The sequence below is a fragment of the Oncorhynchus gorbuscha genome, linkage group LG16, assembly GCF_021184085.1.
Source record: "Oncorhynchus gorbuscha isolate QuinsamMale2020 ecotype Even-year linkage group LG16, OgorEven_v1.0, whole genome shotgun sequence".
NCBI lineage: Eukaryota > Metazoa > Chordata > Actinopteri > Salmoniformes > Salmonidae > Oncorhynchus > Oncorhynchus gorbuscha.
In genome coordinates, this window is record NC_060188.1 from 89,196,513 (window position 1) to 89,224,451 (window position 27,939).

At 41.6% G+C, this 27,939-nt stretch overlaps 2 protein-coding genes across 5 annotated transcripts in view; one reads left to right on the forward strand and one right to left on the reverse strand.

Moving 5' to 3' along the window:
* prlra (prolactin receptor a) overlaps positions 1-1,953 on the reverse strand; it is a 38,329-nt gene extending 36,376 nt beyond the window's left edge. The window contains exon 1 of the mRNA XM_046307486.1: positions 1,780-1,953. The gene's annotated coding sequence lies outside the window, so the exon portion shown is untranslated. The remainder of the gene's footprint in view (positions 1-1,779) is intronic.
* A 7,979-nt stretch (positions 1,954-9,932) lies between these two features.
* Positions 9,933-27,939, forward strand: part of nedd4l (NEDD4 like E3 ubiquitin protein ligase) — a 119,960-nt gene continuing 101,953 nt past the window's right edge. For all 4 annotated transcript variants that reach the window (XM_046305142.1, XM_046305143.1, XM_046305145.1 and 1 more), the window contains exons 1-2: positions 9,933-10,466; positions 20,480-20,553. In XM_046305142.1, coding sequence (XP_046161098.1) covers positions 10,422-10,466; positions 20,480-20,553 — 119 coding nt within the window. In that variant the 5' untranslated portion in view covers positions 9,933-10,421. The remainder of the gene's footprint in view (positions 10,467-20,479; positions 20,554-27,939) is intronic.

Here is a 27,939-nt window from a genome sequence, read left to right on the forward strand (position 1 = left end):
TTGAATGTATTATTGACTGTATGTTTGTTTATTCCATGTGTAACTATGTGTTGCTTTTTGTGTCTAACTGCTTTGCTTTATCTTTGCCAGGTCCAGTTGTAAATGAGAACTTGTTCTCAACTAGCCTACCTGGTTACATAAAAGTGTTCTCAACTAGCCTACCTGGTTAAATAAAGGTGTTCTCAACTAGCCTACCTGGTTAAATAAAGGTGTTCTCACCTAGTCCTACCTGGTTAAATAAAGGTGTTCTCAACTAGCCTACCTGGTTACATAAAGGTGTTCTCAACTAGCCTACCTGGTTAAATAAAGGTGTTCTCAACTAGCCTACCTGGTTAAATAAAGGTGTTCTCAACTAGCCTACCTGGTTAAATAAAGGTGTTCTCAACTAGCCTACCTGGTTACATAAAGGTGTTCTCAACTAGCCTACCTGGTTAAATAAAGGTGTTCTCAACTAGCCTACCTGGTTACATAAAGGTGAAATAAATAAATACAACATTTTTGCAGAGTTCACAACCTGCTACACTTGTAAGAAACAAGTTTTGATTTATTTCATAACCATCTATGAGTTTTGTCAATATTGTGTATTATATTTTGTTTGGAGTGTCTGGTTTTTCTATCTGTTAATGTTAAGGAAGCACGCACACCTGAGCATGCATAGAAGTCGGTCTACCTGGCCTGCTGCGCACAAATGTAGGAAAGTGCCCATTTGGTGATGTTATGATTGTCATAACTCACCATTTCCACCACGAATAAACTGAGTTTCTCAGTAATTTTGTCTCCACCTCACACAAGTAAGGCAACGAAGTAAAAAAAGACACGTTTTACATCCTTTGCAAATGGCATAACCCAGTTGATTGATATGATAAAATGTTGCACTTCACTAGCAGATAGTTCAAGTCAAGATAGATAGAAGTTGAGGCAGACAGGTGGAAGTAGAGAGCTTAATGCGATTGAAAGTAGCTGGATTTTCATCCTGATATTTTCTACTGTTTTATTTTGTCGTATTTATGTATTTTGTTTAGTTTACAATGCGGCTGGTGCTCTTGCCTTAGTTTAATTTTTACTTTGGGATTTATTTTCTCATTTTAATTCGTATTTTTATGGTTAACCAAGTCTCAATGATTTTGAGAAACGAAAACGTTATTATTGAAATTATACTACTGTTCCATGAAAATGCGCATATGATAATCCTAACTGGCACGCAGCTCCGTATAAATGGTAGGAAAATTGTAAGCTTCCCAAAACTTGAAACTCATGCACAGCCTACGATGTGATTTATTTGACAATCAGATGACTGGTTGTGTTCATGACACATTAAAAGGCAATACATTTTTCACAGTTAAATTATATGTCTTTAATATAAAAACCTATTTTTAAAAAATGAAGGTCTCGTGAAAAAACGTGACCCCATATGGAAATCCAACTGATTCGTTCTGGTACCGGCCCTGAATCTGGTACCGCCCTGCTATGTCCTACATTCAATAGAGTTACATATCAGAATATGGTGCAGAGAATATAGTGATTCATTTAAATTATCATTCTATTCAATGATATTTCTTAACGTACTTTAAATCATGAAGTGTTGTGCTAAAGTTGGTATTTTTTAAGTATTAAACCTATTTCTTAATGTAGCCTATTTATGCTTTGGAAGTTAGCTGATGAAACTAACCAGATCGCCCACCCACCTAGTTTCCATCCCTGGAAAACAGTGTCAGTGTTACTGAGTGGACTATCCTGACTAAGTAGCCTGATTTGATCTATGGAATGTAGTTTACTCACCCCAATTGCATTCGGCGAAGTCCAGTCAATTCCTTTAATTCCTTATGCTTTCCAGAGGAGCTTGACTCCCATGCAACGGCGCTCCAACGGAAACTTTGTTGATATCTGTTGTTGTATAATTGGATACTTGGCTATAACACAGAACGAGGACACACACAGCCATGTACCTCAAGAATAAACCCAACACTAAAGAGCTTTCAGCATCTCCGGTCCTGAGGGGGAGAGAGGAGGGTGGAGTTGACGGTGTTGACCGCTCCCTCCCACAAGATCTAGAAACTCCGCCCAGCTCCCACGCATTTAGATACAGTACACTCTTATGCTCCTGTAAGTCGCTCTGCTAAATGAAATACGTGTATGCACTTTGAGTTCAATACAAGCAACATATTTCAATTTTCATTCATTTCATCGACCAAGTTGATCCATGTGTTTATAATGTGATGTCAATCCCTTCAGACTATCGGGTTTGATGGCCCACCATCTATAGGAGATCCAACAGTTAGATTGCATTTAGCGCAGCTGTTATGTCAGGTTGGTCTCAGAGACTAGACGTAACATGGTCAACAAGAATCCGGGACACTCAAATGAGTATGATATGTTATGTTTGCCATTAAACAGAAGGTTACTGTGGTCCTGTATGGCTCAGTTGGTTGAATATGGCACTTGCACTGCCAGGGTTCGATTTCCAGGGCAGTCCATACTCAAAATATATGCATGCATGACTATAAATCGTTTTGGATTAAAGCGTCTGCTAAATGGCATATATTATATTACTGAAGGAGGATGGTTGGTTGGGGTGGCCGTGTTCGAATATCATCACTGACACCTTTAGCTAATTAGCAACTTTGCAACTACTTTATACGTTTTAGCTACTTTGCAACTACTTAGCATGTTAGCTGACCCTTACCCTAACCCACTAGCTAACTTTAGCATCAACATATTGCAAATTCGTAACATTGTATGAATTATAATTCGGGGAACATATACGAAATGGATGATGGACATCCACAACTTAATGCATACCATACCAAACGTAACATATCATAGTAATTAGATTTTCTTTTCTCCCCTGATTTTTGTTTACTATATTATGTCTAACCCCGAGTCTTGGGCTCAGTTTCCCAAACATTTTTTAAGGCTAAATTCATCGTTAGAACCTTCGTAGGAGCATAGTTAAATCTCTGAACTGTTAAATAAAACGAGCGCTTGAAAACGCTCGTTATTTACCGACTGCCTTAGACCACTTGTAGAACAGCTAAGTACTTCTTTGCCCTTCCGCATCACTTTATACACCGAATATCTCATCTAAAAATATAATCAAGCTGTTTTTCTGTCTCTCTGTGGCAGCCAATACATGTAATGTTCAGCCAGTTGAGTTATATTTGTAGGCTACACGGTCTGTAATTTTTGCCTCAATATATTATTGATGTGTATCATGTGCACAATGAAACATATTGTAAGCTTTACAATGAATTATTCTAAGCATGGTCAGAGAGAGAGAGAGACAAAGAAACCATGGCTTGTACCATGGCCCATAGTTCATGAGAGAGAGGTTGGTGAGGTCAACACAGAGAAGGCTGAATTCCTAAGACAACACAGGAAATTCTTGAGTACAGTTTATAAGAAGAGTAACTTTCCGGGCTGGCCTGCCCTACATTAGCAGAAAAAGTATTTTAATTAACCAAAGGTAAACAAGTACATTTGGTTTACACATTTAGCCATGCAGTGGGGAGACATTTTTACAGTTTTAAAAGCTAATTTCCTGCAATTCTACACATTTTTTCATTTACTTATGCCATGTTAATATGATATCTGAGTGAGTGTGACTAACAAAATCAATGGGTGCCCTACCTCCTCCTCCATGCTTCACGGTGGGAACCACACATGCAGAGATAATCCGTTCACCTACTCTATGTCTCACAAAGACAAAAATCTCCAATTTAGACTCATCAGACCAAAGGACAGATTTCCACTGGTCTAATGTCCATTGCTTGTGTTTTTGGCCCAAGCAAGTCTCTTCTTATTATTGGTGTCCTTTTGTAGTGGTTTCTTTGCAGCATTTCGACCATGAAGACCCGATTCAAGTAGTCTTGATGTTGAAATGTGTTTGTTACTCTGTGAAGCATTTATTTGGGTTTCAATTTCTGAGGCTGGTAACTCTCAGCAGAAGTAACTCTGAGTCTTCCTTTCCTGTGGTGGTCCTCATGAGAGACAGTTTCATCATAGTGCTTGATGGTTTTTGCGACTGAACATGAAGAAACTTTCAAAGTTCTTGAACTGTTCCATATTGACTGACCTTCATGCCTTGAAGTAATGATGGACTGTCGTTTCTCCTTGTTCATTTGAGCTGTACTTGTCATAATATGGACTTGGTCTTTTACCAAATAGGGCTATCTTCTATATACCACCCCTACCTTGTCACAACACTACTGATTGGCTCAAACACATTATGAAGTAAAGAAATTCTACCATTTATTTTTTAACAAGGCGCACCTGTTAATTGAAATGCATTCCAGGTGACTACCTCATGAAGCTGGTAGAGAGAATGCCAAGAGTGTGCAAAGCTGTCATCAAGGCAAAGGGTGGCTACTTTGAAGAATCTCAAATATAAAATATATTTTTTATTTGTTTAACACTTCTTTGATTACTACATGATTCCATATGTGTTATTTCATAGTTGTGATGTCTTCACTATTATTCTAAAATGTAGAAAATAGTAAAAATAAAGAAAAACCCTTGAATGAGTAGGTGTGTCCAAACCTTTGACTGGTACTGTACATGTACATAGGTCTACAATTTAATTAAGTCAGATAGGTGGGTTTTATTTTTTTAAATGTTTTTTTGTAGCTATTTTAGCTTTTTGCTTGAGTAATTTGAGATGGAAGGGAGCTCCATGTGGCAAGTGATCACAGTATAAAACTGTGCATTGCCTTGAATTCGTTCGAGATTTGGGGACTGTGAAGAGACCCCTGTTGGCATGTCTGGTGTGGTAATTATGTGTGTCAGAGCTATTTTGCGTACAGAGTGACAGTGCCATGCTTGTTATGAGGTCTGCCTGTATTTTTACTGCTTTACCATCGCGAGTCAAGTTGTTCGTCCTCTCTACTCAAACACTCAGGATTTACTGGTGTTCTTAGTCAAACATTGTAAAAACACATTATGACTGATCACAGCTGTAAAGGTGTACCATACCTTCAAACACTGTGTTTATTGTACTTCAGTTCTGTTTCTCCCAGTACCTGGTTAGTGGTTCCTCCCATTGAGGGCAATTAGAATGGTTGTATCTCCTGGAGACAATGTAACGTGACTTTCTTAGGGACGTGTTGCTTTGTTCGGGGAAAAAACTAGGTAATACTTAAAAGCATTTTGTTTTATTATACGATTATTTTAACAGGGAGTCATGCTGAGACCAAGGTCTCTTTTACAGATGAACCCATCATTACACTTCAATATGCACAATACACATCAATATAAACATCAGAATTCACATTAAACCATTTATAAACATTTAATTATTTGTAAACATTTATAAACATTAAGAAAAGTTAAATGGGATACCTAGTCAGTTCCCAACTGAATGCATTCAAGCTAAATGTGTCTTCCGTTTTTAACCATAACCCTCTGAAAAATGATAAGCAAACCAGGACCAGAATTATAAGCAAACCAGGACCAGAATTATAAGCAAACCAGGACCAGAATTATAAGCAAACCAGGACCAGAATTATAAGCAAACCAGGACCAGAATTATAAGCAAACCAGGACCAGAATTATAAGCAAACCAGGACCAGAATTATAAGCAAACCAGGACCAGCTCATCTTCAAGTATTGAGAATGGATGACCCTGGAAATTGCTAACCTTGAAATATATTTGATCATTCAACAATGATGGGGTGGTTTCTCCTCAAACTCAATGGCCTCCACCTATAAGCTACATGCAGTACGGTACCTGAGATGTTCTCCTATTATATATAGTGGTGCATTTCTCCCGCTCCTCCTATACATTAAAGTACAGATGTAAAATGTTAATTTGAGACAGTTTGCTACAGCAGGAAAATAATCCTGCAGCAACAGGAAGTGTGAATATTCTAGTGGTGCTATATAATTGGTACTTGATCCTAAATGAAGACAGGATATCATTTGTTTTTTACCCCATTTCTCTCCCCAGTTTCGTGATAACCAATTGCAATCTAATTACGAACTTTTCTCATCATTGCAACTCCCAAACGGGCTCGGGAGAGGCGAAGGTTAAGTCATGCGTCCTCTGACACATGACCCACCAAGCCGCGCTTCTTAACACCCCCCCCCCCGCGCTTAACCCGGAAGCCAGCCCCACCAATGTGTCGGAGGAAACACCGTCCAACTGACTACGGAAGTCAGCCTGCAGGCGCCCGGCCCACCACAAGGAGTCGCTAGAGCGCGATGAGCCAAGTAAAGCCCCCCCGGCCAAACACTCCCCTAACCCGGATAACGTTGGACCAAACACTCCCCTAACCCGGATAACGCTGGACCAAACCCTCCCCAAACCCGGACGACACTGGGCCAAACCCTCCCCTAACCCGGACGACGTTGGACCAATTGTGCGCCACCTTATGAGACTCCCGGTCAGGCCCAGTTGTGAGGCCTAAACTGTACCTTTCAATGAAAGCTCTGGAAAGATTTCTCTCTCTGGGGTGAGAAACAAAAGATCACTGCAGTTCACGTATCCCTTACGAGACAGACAATTCTGAGAACTGGCAGTTCCCTTGTAATATTGGTGTTTGAGCAAGAGAAACCAGGTTTTCCCTCATCCCTGACATTTGCCCAGGATACTGTCATTACGTACTGAGAGACAGACAGTTTTTCTAACTGCAATGCAGAAAAGGGAATATGAAGAGACATGATTTGCATACATAGAGGTATTATAAGGTGATCATGTCTGAATGACTTTGGATTAAAATCCTATACTTTACAAATACTGTTATGGTGGTGATATGTTCTAATTTTAAAAATAAGAAAAAAATAATTTGTATAATATAGCATATGGTGCCAAATTACACACACATACACACACACAATTATGTATTGGCAGCATGATTGCCCTGTACAGAAGGTACTTGGCCTACCCAGCAAACCGAAAAAAATCCCAGAACATTAGCTAACATTACCATTAAGTTCTAGTTAGGGTTTTATCTAACATTAGGATGATAACATCCCCAAAACAGTCAAATAATGTTTTGATATGCACAATTTTTTAAATATTTAACCAGGCAAGTCAGTTAAGAACAAACTCTTATTTTCAACAATAGCCTAGGAACAGTGTCTGTTCAGGGGCAGAACGACCTTGTCAGCTCGGGATTTGAACTTGCAACCTTCCGGTTACTAGTCCAACACTCTAACCACTAGGCTACCCTGCCACCCCGATATCACTGGAATGGTGTATAATTGGAATGGTTACACCTGTAACAACCACCACGGACTATAGGTTCTTATTAGGTGACCAGGCAATGTAATAATACAATGTTTTCTGGGAACCTTTTCAGGCAAATGTTTTTTTTTTACAAACATTGGATAGTCATCAGCACAACTGGATAGTTGGTTGTGTTATTAGAACTTTTGGGGCAACCTAATTAATTGTTCTGGGAATGTTCACAGTACCAATTTTGGTTTGCTGGGTAGGTACACACAGTTCACTTCAGTCAACTGGGTCCCAGAGGGGCTTGTACGGACAGGAGTACACACACACACGCACGCACGCACCCACCCACCCACACCCACACACACACACACACACACACACACACACACACACACACACACACACACACACACACACACACACACACACACACACACACACACACACACACACACACACACACACACACACACACACACACACACACACACACACACACACACACACACACACACACACAGAGGCTCTCATTCCCGTTTCTCCTGCTGGAGGAATGCTATGCAATGTGCATCCTCTCTGATCCCTCTAATCCCTGTGAGATTGAGCTCTATGCCTCTGCATCAGTAGCATGCCAAGGCAAGGCCACTCCAGCTGTTTGCTGTTTCACACTGGTTATGTCCCAAATGGCATCATATTCCCTATATAGTGCACTACATTTGACCAGTGCCCATAGGGCAGTATGTTGGGAATAGGTTGCCATTAGAGATGCAGTCCATCCCTCTTTAGTGTGGTCCACTTTGACACTTAGCTCCTCTCCCTTCTAGAAAACAGAGATGGGTGACGAAACGAGCCATTACCCGGCGGCAACGGGATCGGTTGTATGCTTCGTGGGGCAGATGTGATGTAGAGCTCCACACCAACCAAGGACATAGACATTATGATGGCTGGTTGATATGCCTGGATAACCTTTTCTACTGACCATTCTCCTCTGCAATAATACTCTAAGAATACCCGGATGAGTCAGAATTTCCCTCCATTCTATTCTATGCTATTCTGTCATCAACTAGTTATGTATGTGTAACGGATGTGAAACGGCTAGCTTAGTTAGCGGTGTGCGCTAAAGTTCCCCTTGCTCTGCAAGGGCCGTGGCTTTTGTGGAGCGATGGGTAACGATGCTTCGTGGGTGACTGTTGTTGATGTGTACAGAAGGTCCCTGGTTTGCGCCCGGGTATGGGCGAGGGGACGGTTTAAAATTATACTGTTACATATGTCTTTAATTCCAAACTGGAAGCTTCCAACTCTGTATGTCCCTTAGCCAATGAGTAAGAGCTGCATATGTCTGTCTATAAAGACTAGACCTCTGGGATCTGAAAACAATGGCTTATAGGCAGATCATATAGAGATCATATATAATAATCTTCATATCTTGACTGTATTTTCTGGGTTTATGGCAGCTCTTAAAGGTATCATGGTAGGAGAGAAGAGAATACACACCATAAACTAAACGAGCAGCTCATAAAATCATACAGTACATTTCCTGTCAGATGGCATTTGGTTGTTTGGGGAGATCTGGGAAAATCTCTTTACCCCTCCCGATCCAACCTCTACTTAGAAGCAATAACATTATATAATAGCCCCATCTGGTCCACAGATTGATTTAAAATACTAATTGTGTGTCATGTTATATCCCTTTGCAAATGATGGGTACAGTAAATATTAAACAGGCTACACATACAAATGGGTTTTCCCAAGGCCGATCTCACTCATCTGGATATGCAGACTACAGATGGGTAACTACTCAATTATGAGCGGTTTCACCTTGAGGTGTATGAGAGTGAAGCAGATTAGTGTGTTGTGTGAGTTCACCCAGTGCATTCATGTGGATGGCTAGTCATTCAGAGGTTATGAACGGTGCAGTTGCCATCCTGCAAGCTCATTTACTCACTGAAACAATGGTAGTTTACATACACATGATATGTACAGTTCCTAACGCTCTCTTGCAATGAGTGTTGTGTCCGTGTCTTCAGTGCTATGTGTGAGTTGCTGAGACAGCAGGGGCTGTGATGCTTTGAGGACATCTAGTGGTATTGCAGTGATAGTGGCAAATTGAGATTCAAGTGACCACTTTATGAAAAAAGGTCTCAAACAAATGTAAATGACAGTTTTATCAACACAAATCTAGCTCTAATCTTACTGTTCAAATCAGCATTTAAAGTCAGAATAAAACCTGGCTTGTCTGCAAGTACATACTATACTGCTTGACTTTGGAGAGAAAATGGCCAAAGGATTACTATAAACATAATAATTTCTTAGATAGGATACCGTTTTTTAATATAATGGATTAGTTTGAGCCATACAGTTGATTGGAAAATACAAAATTAATAGAATCAAATAGAAAAGCTAAACTATATTCTATTACCAATTTTCTTAGAACCAGAAATGCTTCCTCTGCCTTACACACACAGGCACGCACGCACAACATCCCTGGAGAAAGTGTCTGGGGTTAAGTGTCTTGCACAAGAGCACAACAGCTGTGGATGGTACCTGCGATCAGTGACCAACAGCCAGCCCTCTGTCGCTAGTCCTACATTTCAATAGTATTTCTGATGATGCAGATACAGCTACAGTAGCCCAAACCAGACACAAAAGAAAATCTGTCTTCTGCATCCACATATAGTGAATGTCTAGCTGCCTGGTATGCGCCAAAAGCTAACCTCAAGGTGGCGCTATATGAAAGCAAAACTGCTCAGTCTGGCAAAGCAACGTTTCAGGAACCTGCTCAACCTGAAACAAAAAGACAGTTTTAAGACGCCCTAGCACCTTTTTTTTATTGGTCAGTTTGCTTTTTCAGTATTTCTATAACCCGCGTGGTTGGCTTAATTTGTCTTTACTCACTCGAAGTCAGCTGTCACCAACGCTTTTGGACAAAAACCGAATGATACTAACGAGCTTTAAGTTGAACTGCAAGAAGCCACTGGAGTCTCTGAATTCTCAACCAAAACCGAAATCAATTTAATGTTAGTGCCCCCTTTTCTACATTTTATTGTTTTTGACCAAACATAACATCACACTGGAGAGGATTACAAAAAAACCCACAAAAAAACGGCATTATTTGCTTGTGCCAATGAAGGATTCGCTCTATCAACAGAGGAACACACACATTCATTGAGGAGGGGGACACTTTGCTATATTGTTCAGGCTAGCCAGCTAGCGGTGTGTTTTTTTTTGTTGTGTTAGCTCCTCAGGCTATATGGCTACGAATGTTGAACCCATACATGGCCTCTCCGAAGATGAAGTAAGTGAATATCTCATATCTCGATGTGTATGTGGTGTTTTAGTAAGATGTATGTATGTATGTATGGCGAACTAACGATGTCCAAAGCTAGCTTAGCTAACGTTACAATGTGTCGTTCCGCTCCGAAGGGAAGGTTAGCCATCTTTAGTGGAGGCCAGTTGCTCAGCTGTTATGATAGCTAGCTAGCTAGTTTCCTCGACAAAATACTTATTCCAATTTGAGGTATGTACGTAACGTTAGCTGTATAAGATGAACTAGATAAAGATACAAAAAAAACCCCCATTTGAGTAGCCCTGCACTGTGCTAACGTTACGCTTTCTTACTCAATCAATGTTTTTCCCCCCTACAGAAACCAAAACAGACACTGTACGTGGGTTTTTAAGTTGCAGCCGACGGTTAAACATAATTTGACGAAGATAAACATTAGCTAGCTAGTTATGGCATTTAAAAAAAGATATTTTTACTACAAGCTAGTTAACGTTTAGTAACAATCAGTACTGTTTAGCTACAATGTCAGTCAATCAGTGTAACTTCTAATTTGAAATCCAATTTAAACAAAAAAAAAAAACCATCTGAACTATAGCCTTCTAACTGTGTGTATCAATTGAATATGTTTTTATTTCTCGCTCATATGAAAGATTAAGGTCCTTATGCTTCCAAAACCGTACCGCAAGCGATGCGTGTTCATGTTGAGACCGAGCAAAGCTCTGTACAGAAGACGCCTTCCTCCAATGACTCTCATGTGTGATGTAATGGAATTGAGTCATGATTTAAGGGCTGAATCTGTCTGTCATCAATGACCATTTATAAAGGACATTATGTTGACCATTTATTTGTTTGACAAGTGATTTCACTCCCAAGTAGATTCCAATGGCAGTAACTTAACACGTCTTGTGTGTGTAACCTAGGATACATGCCCTTGATTTCCACATTACACTCTCATGAAGTTGGACACCAATTAAACATTTGAGGATGTAGTTAAAATGATCTGGCCTCATACTGTAATTAAAATACCTCTGCACTAAATGGTTTCCAGAGGCAGCACGTTTGGGACGACCCAGTTTTAAACCGCTAAAACAACAACTCTTTGTTTCAATCTGCCTACTATTCTCGTAACACTCCTTTGGAGATGAAGAACAGAGGACGTGTATGTTCCTTCACTGCCTTTCCCTGTGTAAGCAATGCCAATGTTGTGGGCGAATACTTTCTCTATGCATGAAAGTTGAGTGTTTAGGGCTTATAGGCATCTCATTAATAATATTCTATGCACAATAAGGCTATATAGGTCGCAGTTGCTGCTAATAATGTAATTCATTATTTGTGCGCATCGAAACAGTAAGTGGTGTGACTGACTGTGTCAGAATTCAGAACCCTGGTACCAGGGAGACTCTTAAGTATTCGGAGTCATGACAGTCTTCAGGAAAAGGTGGGCATAATTATTCATTCCTCACATAGGGCTACTTGGAACAGCTGGATAAACCGCCTGGGCTGTTACAAGCTTATTGTCCCCCACATTCCCATTCCCACCCCCACCCATTGCGAGCACTTATCATAATTAGTGACATGGTTTGTTTTTAGCTATTATGTATACGACGGTGTAAACATTAGCTCACAGAGAGTGTTATTGATTTTGTTTAGCCGTTAGGCATCACAACTTGCATTGTAGTTTAAAATTAAAATAAACCTGAGGCAGCAAAGTGTATGGGAGACGGCTGGCTGGCAGGCAGGCTTGGCTGGGGTGGTAGGAAGGTTGGCAGGCAGGCTGGCTGGGATGGTAGGAAGGTTGTCAGGCAGGCTGGCTGGGGTGGTAGGAAGGTTGTCAGGCAGGCTGGCTGGGGTGGTAGGAAGGCTGGCAGGCAGGCTGGCTGGGGTGGTAGGCTGGGATGGCAGGCAGGCTGGCTGGGGTGGTAGGCTGGGATGGCAGGCAGGCTGGCCGGGGTGGTGGGATGGGATGGCAGGCAGGCTGGTTGGCTGGGGTGGTAGGCTGGGATGGCAGGCAGGCTGGCTGGGGTGGTAGGCTGGGATGGCAGGCAGGTTGCCTGGGGTGGTAGGCTGGGATGGCAGGCAGGTTGGCTGGGATGGTAGGAAGGCAGGCAGGCTGGCTGGGGTGGCTCCCTTCCTTCCTTCCTTCCTGAAGAGGCTCATGCTACAGAGCTGGGGGGTGATTTTGGTTTTTCACTACCAAAATCGCTACAGAAAAGGATTTGGGTGGACTAGAAACACAGTTGTGCATTAGGCCTATTTGTTTATCAAATTAAGTTACATTTACCTGTAGTTTAAAATAAAAACTCTAACCAGGTAAGTTAATAGAGAATGGGAACATTAATGTTGAACGACAACTTGAGTAGGTAATCTAATGGTTGACATGTAGCTCAGTTGGTAGAGCATGGCGCTTGTAACGCCAGGGTAGTGGGTTCGATCCCCGGGACCACCCATACGTAGAATGTATGCACACATGACTGTAAGTCGCTTTGGATAAAAGCGTCTGCTAAATGGCATATATTATATTATTATATTACATAGCTAATGTAATGAATGATTGTATTAAACCAGGCTGGTCATTTTGAAAGGTGCGGATGAAAATTGGGCCAGGACACAGTGTTGACTAGGCCTAACTCTTACAACAACAGAAATAGTTCCTGTCCTGGGGCATTTAGGTACTCCTAGAATAGAGGGAGAAGCCCTCCAGCTTTGACACTACTCCAACAATAACCCAACATCACTTGATCAACGTTAGCAAGGCTAAGGAGCTGATCGTGGACTACAGGAAATGGAGGGGCAGGCACACCCCCATCGACATCGATGGGGCTGTAGTGGAGCGGGTCGACACAACCTAAGGAATTAACATGGTCCCCACACACAACTGTGGGGCATGACAGCGCCTCTTCCTCAGGGGGCTGAAAAGATTTGGCATGGACCCTCAGATCCTCAAAAAGTTATACAGCTGCACCATCGAGAGCATCTTGACTGGCTGCATCACCGCTTGGTACGGCAACTGAAAGGCACCCGACAACAAGGCGCTACAGAGGTTGGCGATTACGGCCCAGTACATCACTGGGGCCGACCGCACTGCCATCCAGGGCCTCTATAGCTGGCGGGGTCAGAGGAATGCCCCAAAAAAGGTCAGACTTCAGCCACCCAAGTCATAGACTGTTCTCTCTGCTACTACCAGGCAAGTGGTACCAGTGCACGATGTCTGGAACCAACAGGACCCTGAACAGGTTCAACCCCCAAGCCAAGCCATAAGACTGCTAAATAGCTAATCAAATTTATACCCGGACGACAAACCTTTTTTTAGTTTTGTCATTATGGGGTATTGTGTGTAGATTGATGAGGAAAAATATTTTAGAATAAGGCAGTAATGTAACAAAATGTGTCAAAAAAATAGGTGTCTGAATACTCCCGACTGCACTGTACACTACATGACAAAAAGTATGTGGACACCTGCTTGTCAAACATCTCATTCTAAAATCATGAGCATTAATATGGAATTTGTCCCCACCCTTTGCTGCTGTAACAGCCTCCACTCTTCTGGGAAGGCTTTCCACTAGATGTTGGAACATGCTGCTGGGACTTGCTTCCGTTCAGCTTCGAGCATTGGTGAGGTCGGGCAATGATGTTGGACGATTAGGTCTGGCTCGCAGTCGGCGTTCCAATGCATCCCAAAGGTGTTTGAATGGGGTTGAGGTCAGGGCTCTGTGCAGGCCAGTCAAGTTCTTCCACACTGATCTCGACAAACCATTTCTGTATGGGCCTCACTTAGTGCATGGGGGCATTGTTACGTTGAAACAGGAAAGGGCCTTCCACAAACGGTTGCCACAAAGTTGGAAGCAAAGAATCGCCTAGAATGTCATTGTATGCTGTAGCATTAGCCCAAGACCATTATTCCTCCTCCACCAAACTTTACAGCTGGCACTATGCATTCGGGCAGGTAGCTTTCGTACACCTCTCCAGACAATGCTTAGTATTGCACATGGTGATCTTAGACTTGTGTGCGTCTGCTTAGCCATGGAAACCCATTTCATGAAGCTCCTAACGAACAGATCTTGTGCTAACGTTGCTTCCAGAGGCAATTTGGAACTCGGTAGTGAGTGTTGCAACTGAGGACAGACAATTTTTATGTGCTTCAGCACTTGGCGGCCCCGTTTTGTGAGCTTGTGTTGCCTACCACTTCGCAGCTGAGCCGTTGTTGCTCCTAGAAGTTTCCACTTTTAAATAACAGCATTTACAGTTGACTAGGGCAGAAATTTAACAAGCTGACTTGTTGAAAAGGTGGCATCCTATGATGGTGCCACGTTGAAAGTCACTGAGCTCTTCAGTAAGGCCATTCTACTGACAATGTTTGTCTATGGAGTTTGCATGGCTGTGTGCTCGATTTTTATACACCTGTCAGCAACGATTGTGGCTGAAATAGCCAAATCCACTCATTTGAAGTGTGCCCACATACTTTTGTGTATGTATGTGTGTGTATCTACCTCAATTACCTCGTACCCCAGCTCACCGACTTGGTACATGCACTCCCTTTTATATAGCCATGTTATTACCTCATACCAAGTCGATGTGCTGGGGTACATGTACTCCCTGTATATAGCCATGTTATTACCTCGTACCCCAGCACATCGACTTGGTACATGTAATCCCTGTATATAGCCATGTTATTACCTCGTACCCCAGCTCACCGACTTGGTACATGTACTCCCTGTATATAGCCATGTTATTACCTCGTACCCCAGCACATCGACTTGGTACATGTACTCCCTGTATATAGCCATGTTATTTTCTACATCCTGTATATAGCCATGTTATTACCTCGTACCCCAGCACGTCAACTTGGTACATGTACTCCCTGTATATAGCCATGTTATTTTCTACTCCCTGTATATAGCCATGTTATTTTCTACATCCTGTATATAGCCATGTTATTACCTCATACCCCAGCACGTCAACTTGGTACATGTACTCCCTGTATATAGCCATGTTATTTTCTACTCCCTGTATATAGCCATGTTATTTTCTACTCCCTGTATATAGCCATGTTATTTTCTACTCTCTGTATATAGCCATGTTATTTTCTACTCCCTGTATATAGCCATGTTATTTTCTACATCCCTGTATATAGCCATGTTATTTTCTACATCCTGTATATAGCCATGTTATTTTCTACATCCTGTATATAGCCATGTTATTTTCTACATCCTGTATATAGCCATGTTATTTTCTACATCCTGTATATAGCCATGTTATTTTCTACATCCTGTATATAGCCATGTTATTTTCTACATCCTGTATATAGCCATGTTATTTTTACTCCTTATTGTTATTCACTGAGTGTTCATGGTGACACTATTTCAATTATCACTAATCACATTTCCATTCACAGTTTTTATCCAAGTAAATAATCACGACAGCTGTGATGGAAACTGAACGTTATGGTAAAAGGTTATAAATGCAGACAGATAATGTCTGTTCCACATGGTGTGATTTTTGTGTCGGTAAAATGAATGATGTGAGAACGCGGTGGAAACGCTTTGTGCGCAAATACTGATATAACATCCGAATGGAAGTAAACTTGGAGCCACTCCATTTGTGTGTGTGTGTGTGTGTGTGTGTGTGTGTGTGTGTGTGTGTGTGTGATCTTCACTCTGACTCGTGGGGAAAGCATGCTGTTTACTAGGCTACAGATGAAATAAGTTATGATGAACCTCAGGTTGGTGAAAGTGCAAGGTGATTCTTTCCATTAGATACCGAGGCTCTTATTCTGTTGACATGATAATCGATGCTTGGCTGACGGCAAACAAGCTAAAAAATTAATATATATATATATATATTTTTTTGGTTCATTAAAATCTCATATAGGGTTATACCTGCTCTCTAGCCAACAGTGCATAGATATCGCTGTTGGCTAGAGTGCACGTGACGATACCAGTGGGCACACTCGCTATATAACACATTATTCTTGTCAACGAATCATCAGTAGTGTTGAAAATGTAAACCGTTTTAACTCCCATGTACCGAATAACTTTTTAAAATTCTGTGCTTGGGAATTGAGCTGCAAAAGGTGTTTTTATGTGCGCTATGTCACCACGCACAGCCTTTTTTTTTATCTGCAAAGAGTCCATTTGATTGAAACATCTCAGGTGGTAATATGGGCGTATTGTTTTTCTGCAGACGTTTGAATATTCATATTAAAATCTGTCGCCAATTGGATGGAAACCTAGCTATTGCCTAATTGACGTATTCAATTGAATGTCATTAATCAGTATCAAATATGGGGTGAAGTTAGGCTACCCTGCCACCAATTTCTCATCATAAACAAGTTTTATCTGTTTTGGGATTGTAGAGGGAGTCTGTCTTACAACTGAAGTAGCCTGCAGATTTCACACACCTTCCCTCAAAGGTATTCTTAGAGCTCATCCTGTCAGAGTCCTGGGAGATGGCATAGCTTCTGTACTTGGAAAATTCCTAAATTCCCTCTGGAAGCCAACCACAGTTATTTAAGTAATGCTTTAAAGAAGCCGTGGCCAGTCTTTCACCAGTGAACTTCTTGACACAATGCTTGCTTAACCCAGAAGCCAGCTGCACCAATGTGTCGGTGGAAACACTGTACACTTGGCGATTGTGTCAGAGTGCATTGCGCCCAGTCCGCAAAACAAGTTGCTAGAGCGCGATTAGACGAGGGCAAGCAGGCCGGCCAAACCCTCCCCTGACACAGCCGTCTAATGGGCGTCCCGTTCACGGCCGGCTGTGACACAGCCTGGGATCAAACCAGGATCTGTAGTGACGATGCAGTGCCTTAGACCGCTGCGCCACTCGGGAGGCGTGTACAATTTAAAAAACAATGTATGTGTGTGTATATACAGTGCCTTGCAAAAGTATTCGGCCCCCTTGAACTTTGCGACCTTTTGCCACATTTCAGGCTTCAAACATAAAGATATAAAACTGTATTTTTTTGTGAAGAATCAACAAGAAGTGGAACGACATTTATTGGATATATCAAACTTTTTTAACAAATCAAAAACTGAAAAATTGGGTGTGAAATTATTCAGCCCCTTTACTTTCAGTGCAGCAAACTCTCTCCAGAAGTTCAGTGAGGATCTCTGAATGATCCAATGTTGACCTAAATGACTAATGATGATAAATACAATCCATCTGTATGTAATCAAGTCTTAAAAAACCCTTTGCAATTGTTAGCATAGCTGAAAACTATTGTCCTGATTTAAAGAAGCAATAAAGAGTTCCTCTGTCCAGTGTCTGTGTTATTTTTCCCACCTTAATCTTTTTTTGTTGTTATTCGCCAGTCTGAGATGACCTTTTCTTTGCAACTCTTGCCTAGAAGGCCAGCATCCCTGAGTCGCCTGTTGATGTGTTTTGCGGGTACTATTTCATGAAGCTGCCAGTTGAGGACTTGTGAGGCGTATATTTTTCAAACTAGACACTCTAATGTACTTTTGCACCGGGGCCTCCCACTCTTTCTATTCTGGTTAGGGCCAGTGCGCTGTTATGTTATTCTTATTGTGTTACTTTTGATTATTATTATTATTTTATTCTACTTGGTAAATGTTTCCTTCTTGAACTGCACTTTTGGTTAATGGCTTGTAAGTAAGCATTTCATGGTAAAGTTTGCACTTGTTGTATTTGGCGCGTGTGACAGTTTGATTTGATATAAATATAAAACAAAAATGTACCCCCCTTTTTCTCCCCAGTTTTGTGATTACAATTTTGTTTCATCTTTTGCCTTCAGAACAGCCTCAATTGGTTGGATCATGGACTCTACAAGGTGTAGAGTATTCCACAGAAATGCTGGCCCATGTTGACTCCAGTGCTTCACACAGTTGTCAACTTGGCTGGATGTCCTTTGGGTGGTGGACCATTCTTGATACACATGAAACTGCTGTGCATGAAAAACCCAGCAGCGTTGCAGTTCTTAACACAAACCCCTACGCCTGGCACCTACTACTGTTCAAAGGCACTTAAATATTTTTGACTTGCCCATTTACCCTCTGAATGGCATAAATACACAATCCATGTCTCAAGGCTTAAAAATCCTTATTTTAACTGGTCTCCTCCCCTTCATCTACACTGGTTGAAGTGGATTTAACTGGTGACATCAATAAGGGATCATAGCTTTCATCTGGATTCACTTGGTCAGTCTTTCATGGAAAGAGCAGGTATTCTTAATATTTTGTATACTCAGTGTATCATTTTTGTCCGCACTCAGATATTTCTCTGTTAGATACTGCTCATTCTGATATGTCTTAATTTTTTAAATAAACTTTTGAATGTGTGTATTATTATTGTAATGCTCTGTTGTAGCTAGAAACATAAGCATTTCGCTGCACCTGCGATAACATTTGCAAAACTGTTTACTCCTCCAATAAACTTTGAATTAAAAAAGACTCATAGGCAAGAATTTCACCAAGACACCCGATCATGTTCAGTTTGAAAGCTAGTTGTAACACTACCTACCCCTATTATGAGGAGGAAAGAGGCCTAGATTGGACAGGGACTGTGTCATGTGTTCTTCGCCGGTAAGGCAACTTAGAGATAGACGACACACATGAATGAAGGTACGTGGGAAAGGTTGCTCAAAGTAGTTTACTGTACCACACCTTACTACAGGTACTGTTGACCTTTGTTCGTGACTGGCACTGTTGGCTCAGCTGATTGGAGAACTCACTCTGCTTAAACACAGTGGGAGAAAAATACTAGCCTGCCAGTCGAATAGGGGAAGAGCACGTTCGGAGTAGAGAACTCCTTAAAGACTGTTGGAAAAGCATTCCAGGTGAAGCTGGTTGAGAGAATGCCAAGAGGATGCAAAACTGTCAAGGCAAAGGATGGCTACTTTGAAGAATCTCATCTCAAATATATTTTGATTTGAAAACTCTTGGTTACTACATGATTCCAAATGTGTTGTTTAATAGTTTTGATGACTTCACTTATTTTACAATTTAAAAAATAAAGAAAAACCCTTAAATGAGTAGGTGTCCAAACTTTTGACCTATACTGGTCAAAGGGTAGGCTAATGGGCTATATACATTCCTGATAATCCCAGTCAGTCTTCAGTGAGAGTGAAGAGCAAGTAGGGCTGATAATGGCCATGGACCTCGCCATACGATATTATCACAATACTAAGGTGCTGATACGATATGTATTGCGATTCTCAAGATTTTACACTGTGTACAAAACCATTAAGGACACCTGCTCTTTACATAACATAGGTCAGGTGAAAGCTATGATCCCTCCACTTGTTAAATCCACTTCAATCAGTGTATAGATGAAGGGGAGGAGACCGGTTAAAGAAGGATTTTTAAGTCTTGAGACATGGATTGTGTATGTGTGCCATTCAGAGTGAATGGGCAGGACAACAGATTTAAGTGCCTTTGAACAGGGTATGGTAGTAGGTGCCAGGCACACCAGTTTGAGCGTGTCAAGAACTGCAATGCTGCCGGGTTTTTCACGCTCAACGGTTTCCCTTGTGTATCTAGAATGGTCCATCACCCAAAGGATATCCAGCCAACTTGACACAACTGTCGGAAGCATTGGAGTCAACATGGGCCAGTATCCCTGTGGAACGCTTTCGACACCTTGTAGAGTCCATGCCCTGACAAATTGAGGCAGTTCAACTCAATCTTAGGAAGGTGTTCTTAATGTTTTGTACACTAGGTGAATATGTATTGTGATTCGATGTTCCAAACATATTGCTCTCTATATGTCTGCTGCAAGAGAGACGAAACAGCATGGAGAAAAATTAGTTTTGATTAGTCGGGGAAATAAAAGCGCCAACGACATGTTTACCCACCATAAAGAAAAAAGCAGATGGATAACAAGCTATAGGATGAAAAATACAGCCACAGCTACAGTTATCTAACACTACTTTGTCTTTTAGAAGTAGGCCTATTGGCCAAGGCAGACTGAGGCCGCCAACAATGTTATCAATTCAAATAATTTAGACTGTTGTGTGATAAAATATGTTTTTATTATAACATGTTTTGTTTTAAATGTTTCTTTTGCAGAATGAAACCAGAGTTCTCCGTGTCAAGGTTGTGGCAGGCATTGATCTGGCAAAGAAGGACATTATCGGAGCCAGGTGAGCATGAGCTAGGCTGTGTTTCTGTGTGTTTGGCTACCACTGCTGCCCTTTTGAATTCTCTAGAACATTCCAAAGACATTGCGCCAACCTAGACTAGTAAACCTTGAGCCAAACCTAGATTAGTAAACTTTGAACCAAACCTAGATTAGTAACATTGAGCCACATGTTCTCAATGATTACTAAACTGACTTTACTTCCAAGTCACATGACCCAGATCCATAAGTTAAGAGAAAATGAGGTATTGTCATATCCATTTTACCCATGGATTTCTACCAAGGTTTTCTTTTGGGAAATTGTGCGTGAGCTTTGTCCCCATCCCCTTTTTGAAAAAGTTTTAAATAAAAGCTTAACAATTTAAATGTGCTTTTATGCTGACAAGATTTAAAAGGTTAATTTAAACAAAGGGCCTATTTTCTTTGTGCTAAATGCAGGCAGGGATCAAAGGAGTTGCTTAAAAGCAGTTCTCCCTGTATAATCGTGGCAATATAGAAAACCATCCTGTGAAGACACATGGATAGATAACTAACCTGTGTATCTGTTGCTTCATGCTCCATTGTGTAAGATCTGTGTGTTGTTTCTAATGAATTCCAATGCCCTCCTGACCAATGCAAAAGAAAACAACACAATCACTCATTAGCTTTCTAAAGCGCGCCCTCCCTTTTTTAAAAGTTAAACATTTTCTACTCTATTGTTTGTGTTCCGTGGAGTGCAGCAAGGCCTTCTAGTGAGTTTTGTCCCAAATGGCTCCCTATTAGTGCACCACAATAGTAGTGCACCGCAATAGTAGTGCACAGTAGTGCACTTATATAGGGAATAGGGTTCCATCTGGGATGCACAGGTAACTCTGCTTGTTCATTTGTTGGTGGATTACATGCGCTGATATGCAGAGGCATTCACGAAGAGCCAGGGTTCTATAATGGCTGTAGTTGGAGGGGTAGATACGTTTCTATATTTTTGTTCAGTATTAACTAGGCAAGTCAGTTATGAACAAATTCTTATTTACAATGATGGCCTACCGGGGAACAGTGGGTTAACTGCCTTGTTCAGGGGCTCTGGTACAGACCTACATACAGCCCCTCTCTCCAGGCTCTGCTACAGACCTACATACAGCCCCTCTCCCCAGGCTCTGCTACAGACCTACATACAGCCCCTCTCCCCAGGCTCTGCTACAGACCTACATACAGCCCCTCTCCCCAGGCTCTGCTACAGACCTACATACAGCCCCTCTGCCCAGGCTCTGGTACAGACCTACATACAGCCCCTCTCCCCAGGCTCTGCTACAGACCTACATACAGCCCCTCTGCCCAGGCTCTGCTACAGACCTACTTACAGCCCCTCTGCCCAGGCTCTGGTACAGACCTACATACAGCCCCTCTGCCCAGACTCTGCTACAGGCCTACATCAAATGAAAATCAAATCACATTTTATGTGTCACATGCGCCGAATACAACCTTACTTTGAAATGCTTACAAGCCCTTAACCAACAATGCAGTTCAAGAAATAGTAAAGAAAATATTTACTAAAAAACCAAAGTAAATTTTATTTTATTTTTAAAGTAACACAAGAAAATTACACAACAATAGTGAGATTATATACAGGGGGTACCAGTACCGAGTCAATGTGCGGGGGTACAGGTTAGTCAAGGTAATTTGTAAAGTGACTATGAATAGATAATATACAGCGAGTAGCAGCAGTGTAAAAACGAAGGGGGGGGGTCAATGTAAATAGTCCAGGTGGCCATTTGATTAGTTGTTCAGCAGTCTTATTGCTTGGGGGGTAGAAGCGATTCAGAAGTCTTTTGGACCTAGACTTGGCGCTCCGGTCCCGCTTGCCGTGCGGTAGCAGAGAGAACAGTCTATGACTTGGGTGACTGGAGTCTTTGACCAGGTTTTGGACTTCCTCTGACACCGCCTAGTATAGAGGTCCTGGATGGCAGGAAGCTTGACCCCAGTGATGTACTGGGCCGTACGCACTACCCTCTACCCTCGGTCAGATGCATACAGCCTAGGTTACTCCTCTGGTTTGGATCCTTTTGGCCTAACCTATTCTATTTCTCCAATATCTTTATCCCTTCCTCTCTGAATTATTTCCCCCCGTGAAACAGCTGGAAAGGAACGAAGTCCTCACTAGACCAGAGATTTTACACATTAGTATTACCAGAATGGTTATCTAGTCAAATCAAACTCTATTTGCCACATGCACCGAATACAACAAGTGTCGACTTTACCGTGAAATGCTGAATACAACAAGTGTAGATTTCACCGTGAAATGCTGAATACAACAAGTGTAGACTTCACCGTGAAATGCTGAATACAACAAGTGTAGACTTCACCGTGAAATGCTGAATACAACAAGTGTAGACTTCACCGTGAAATGCTGAATACAACAAGTGTAGACTTCACCGTGAAATGCTGAATACAACAAGTGTAGACTTCACCGTGAAATGCTGAATACAACAAGTGTAGACTTCACCGTGAAATGCTTACTTACAAGCCCTTAACCAACAGTGCCGTTTAAGAAGAAGAAAAATATTTACCCAGTAGACTAAAGTAAAAAGTAACAAAATAAGAAAAACGAGTAATGAGGCAATATCAGTGTGCAGGTGTACAGGCTAGTTGAGGTAATCTGTACATGTAGATGGGGGTGAAGTGACTATGCATAGGTAACAAACAGTGAGTAGCAGCAGTGTACAAGAGGGGGGGTCAATGTAAATTTTCCTGTGGTGATTTTTATGAGTTGTTCTGCAGTCTAATGGCTTGGGGGTAGAAGCTTTTGAGGAGCCTTTTGGTCCTTGACTTGGCGCTCCTGTACTGCTTGCCGTGCGGTAGCAGAGAAAAGTCTATGACTTGGATGACTGGAGTCTCTTTCATGGGCTTTCCTCTGACACCACCTATTCTATAGGTCCTGGATGACAGTAAGCTTGGCCCCAGTGAGGGCCGTTCGCACTACCCTCTGTATAGCGCCATGCCGAGCAGTTGTCATACCAGGCGGTGATGCAACCGGTCACGATGCTCTCCATGGTGTAGCTGTAGAACCTTTTTGAGGATGTGAATTTGAGTGGGTATGTGAATTTGAGTGGGTCTAGGGACAAAGCACTTCATGGCTACCGACATGAGTTCCACGGGCTGTAATTATTTAGGTAGGTTACCCTCGCTTCCTTGGGCACAGGGACTATGGTGGTCTGCTTGAAACATGTAGGTATTACAAACTCAGTCAGGGAGAGGTTGAAAATATCGGTGAAGACACTTGCCAGTTGGTCTGCGCATGCTTCGAGTACACGTCCTGGTAATCCCTCTGGCCCCGCAGCTTTGTGAATGTTGACCTGTTTAAATGTTTTGTTCACAACGGCTACCGAGAGAGTTATCACAGTCATCCAGAACAGCTGGTGCTCTCGTGCATGCTTCAGTGTTGCTTGCCTCGAAGCGAGCATAAAAGGCATTTAGCTTGTCTGGTAGGCTCGCGTCACTGGGCAGCTCGCGTCTGGGTGTCCTAATAGTTTTCAATCCCTGCCACATCCGATGAGCATCAGAGTCGGTGTAGTAGGATTCAAAGCGTCAATACAGGTTTAAGTTTGCTTTTTTGATGTTTCGTCTGAGGGCATAGCGGGATTTCTTATATGTGTCCGGATTAGTCTCCCACTCTTTGAAAGCGGCAGCTCTAGCCCTTAGCTCGATGCGGATGTTGCCTGTAATCCATGGCTTCTGGTTGGGATATGTACGTACAGTCACTGTGGGGACGATGTCCTCGATGCACTTATTGATGAAGCTGATGACTGAGGTGGTGTATTTCTCAATGCCATTGGATGAATCCCGGAACATATTCCAGTCTGTGCTAGCAAAACAGTCCTAAAGTGCAACATCCGCGTCATCTACCCACTTCTGTATTGAGCGCGTCACTGGTACTTCCTACTTTAGTTTTTGCTTGTAAGCAGGAGTCAGGAGGATAGAATTGTGGTCAGCTTTGTATGCAGCTCTGTTTGTGGAGTAAAGGTGGTCTAGGATTTTTTCCCCTCCTTGTTTGCACATGTGACATGTAGGTAAAAATGTGGTAAAACTGATTTGTTTGCCTGCATTTAAGTTCCCGGCCACTAGGAGCGCCACTTCTGGGTTCTTTGGCTTCTTTGCTTATGGCCTTAGAGTTGGTTGAGAGAGGTCGTAGTGCCAGCTTCATTCTGTGGTGGTAAATAGACAGCTACGAATAATATAGATAAGCTGTTGATCAGACTTTCATAAGGTACTTGACCTCAGCTTTTCGTAAGGTACCTCGAGACTTCTTTAATATTATAATATTGCGCACCAGCTGTTATTGACAAATAGACACACACCCCCACCCCTCGTTTTACCAGAGGTACTGTCTGTTCTGCCGGTGCATGGAAATCCCGCCAGCTCTATATTGTCAGTTTCTTCGTTCAGCCACGTCTCGGTGAAATATAAGATGTTAGTTTTTAATGTCCCGTTGGTAGGATAATCTTAATGGTTGGTCATCCATTGTATTTTCTAACGATTACACGTTAGCAAGAATAATGGAAGGCATTGGGAGTTTAGTCACTCGCCTACGGATTCTCGGAAGGATCCCCGATCTGCGTCCCCTTTTCCGGCGGCGTCTTCACGCAAAAGGTGTGGACTGGGCCTGTTCCAGTGAAAGGCTCGATTAGAATAAGTCAAAGCCCATGGAAAAGCAATAACTAGCTGACTTATCCAGAGCGACTTACAGTAGTGAGTGCATGCATTTTCGTACTTGTCTACTGTGGGAACGAACCCACACTCCTGTTTTTTGCAACAGGGTTTCCCCATTTTGTGTGTGTGTGTGTGTGTGTGTGTGTGTGTGTGTGTGTGTGTGTGTGTGTGTGTGTGTGTGTGTGTGTGTGTGTGTGTGTGTGTGTGTGTGTGTGTGTGTGTGTGTGTGTGTGTGTGTGTGTGTGTGTGTGTGTGTGTGTGTGTGTGTAGTTGAAGTCGGAAGTTTACATACACTTAGGTTGGAGTCATTAAAACAAATTTTTCAACCACTCCACATATTTCTTGTTAACAAAATATAGTTCTGGCAAGTCGGTTAGGACATCTACTTTGTGTATTTCCAACAATTGTTTACAGACAGAATATTTAACTTATAATTCACTGTATCACAATTCCAGTGGGTCAGAAGTTTACATACACTAAGTTGACTGCCTTTAAACAGCTTGGAAAATTCCAGAAAATTATGTCATGGCTTTAGAAGCTTCTGATAGGCCAATTGACAAAATTTGAGTCAATTGGAGGTGTACCTGTGGATCTATTTCAAGGTCTACCTTCACACTGAATGCCACTTTGCTTGACATCATGGGAAAATCAAAAGAAATCAGCCAAGACCTCAGGAAAAAATAGTGTAGACCTCCACAAGTCTGGTTCATCCTTGGGAGCAATTTCCAAACGACCTGATGGTACCACGTTCATCTGTACAAACAATAGTACGCATACCGCTCAGGAAGGAGACGCGTTCTATCTCCTAGAGATGAACGTACTTTGGTGCGAAAGTGCAAATCAATCCCAGAACAACAACAAAGGACCTTGTGAAGATGCTGGAGGAAACGGGTACAAAAGTATCTATATCCACAGTAAAACGAATCCTATATTGACATATCCTGAAAGGCCGCTCAACAAGGTAGAATCCACTGCTCCAAAACCGCCATAAAAAAGCCAGACAACGGTTTGCGACTAGACATGGGGACAAAGATTGTACTTTTTGGAGAAATGTTCTCTGGTCTGATAACTGTTTGGCCATAATGACCATCGTTATGTTTGGAGGTAAAAGGGGGGGTACTTTGCTGCAGGTGGGACTGGTGCACTTCACAAAATAGATGACATCATGAGGCAGGAAAATTATGTGGATATATTGAAACAACACCTCAAGACATCAGTCAGGAAGTTAAAGCTTCGTCGCAAATGGGTCTTACAAATGGACAATGGCCCCAAAGCATACTTCCAAAGTTATGGCTTAAGGACAACAAAGTACAGGTATTGGACTAGCCATCATAAAGCCCTGACCTCAATCCTATAGAAAATTTGTGGGCAGAACTGAGAAAGCGCGTGTGAGCATGGAGGCCTACAAACCTGATTCAGTTACACCAGCTTTGTCAGGAGGAATGGGCCAAAATTCACCCAATTTATTGTGGGAAGCTTGTGGAAGGCCACCTGAAACGTTTGACCCAAGTTAAACCATTTAACGGCAATGCTACCAAATACTAATTGAGTGTATGATAACTTAAATAAAAGCCAAAATAAATTGTTCTCTATACTATTATTTTGACATTTCACATTCTTAAAATAAAGTGGTGATCCTAACTGACCAAAGACAGGGAATTTTTACTAGGATTAAATGTCAGGAATTGTGAAACTGAGTTTAAATGTATTTGGCTAAGGTGTAAGTAAACTTTCGACTTCAACTGTATATGTATATAAAAATGGCCACCCCCAATTCAAGGGATAATACTGCCACACATTAACCCCTTAGTAAAGCTGTTGCAAAGCCTATTTTAAATCCAATTTAATTTGTAACACACACATTTAGCAAATGCGGGTGTTGCGAAATGCTTGTGTTTCTAGCTCCAACAGTGCAGTAATATCTAACAATTGACATCAATACACACAAGCTAAAAGTAAAATATTGGAATTAAGAAATATATAAATATTAAGACGACCAATGTCGGAGTGATATTAAAATACTAAATACAGTAGAATAGAATTCAATATATACATATGAGATGAGTAAAGCAAAAATATGTTATCATTATTAAGTGACTAGTGTTCCATTATGAAATTGGCCAGTGATTTTAAGTCTATGTAAACTCAGCAAAAAAAGAAACGTCCCTTTTTCAGGACCCTGTCTTTCAAAGGTAATACGTAAACATCCAAATAACTTCACAGATCTTCATTGTAATGGGTTTAAACACTATTTCCCATGCTTATTGTAATGGGTTTAAACACTGTTTCCCATGCTTATTGTAATGGGTTTAAACACTTTCCCATGCTTATTGTAATGGGTTTAAACACTGTTTCCCATGCTTATTGTAATGGGTTTAAACACTGTTTCCCATGCTTATTGTAATGGGTTTAAACACTTTCCCATGCTTATTGTAATGGGTTTAAACACTGTTTCCCATGCTTATTGAAATGGGTTTAAACACTGTTTCCCATGCTTATTGTAATGGGTTGAAACACTGTTTCCCATGCTTATTGTAATGGGTTGAAACACTTTCCCATGCTTATTGTAATGGGTTGAAACACTTTCCCATGCTTATTGTAATGGGTTTAAACACTGTTTCCCATGCTTATTGTAATGGGTTTAAACACTGTTTCCCATGCTTGTTCAATGAACCATAAACAATTAATGAACATGCACCTGTGGAAC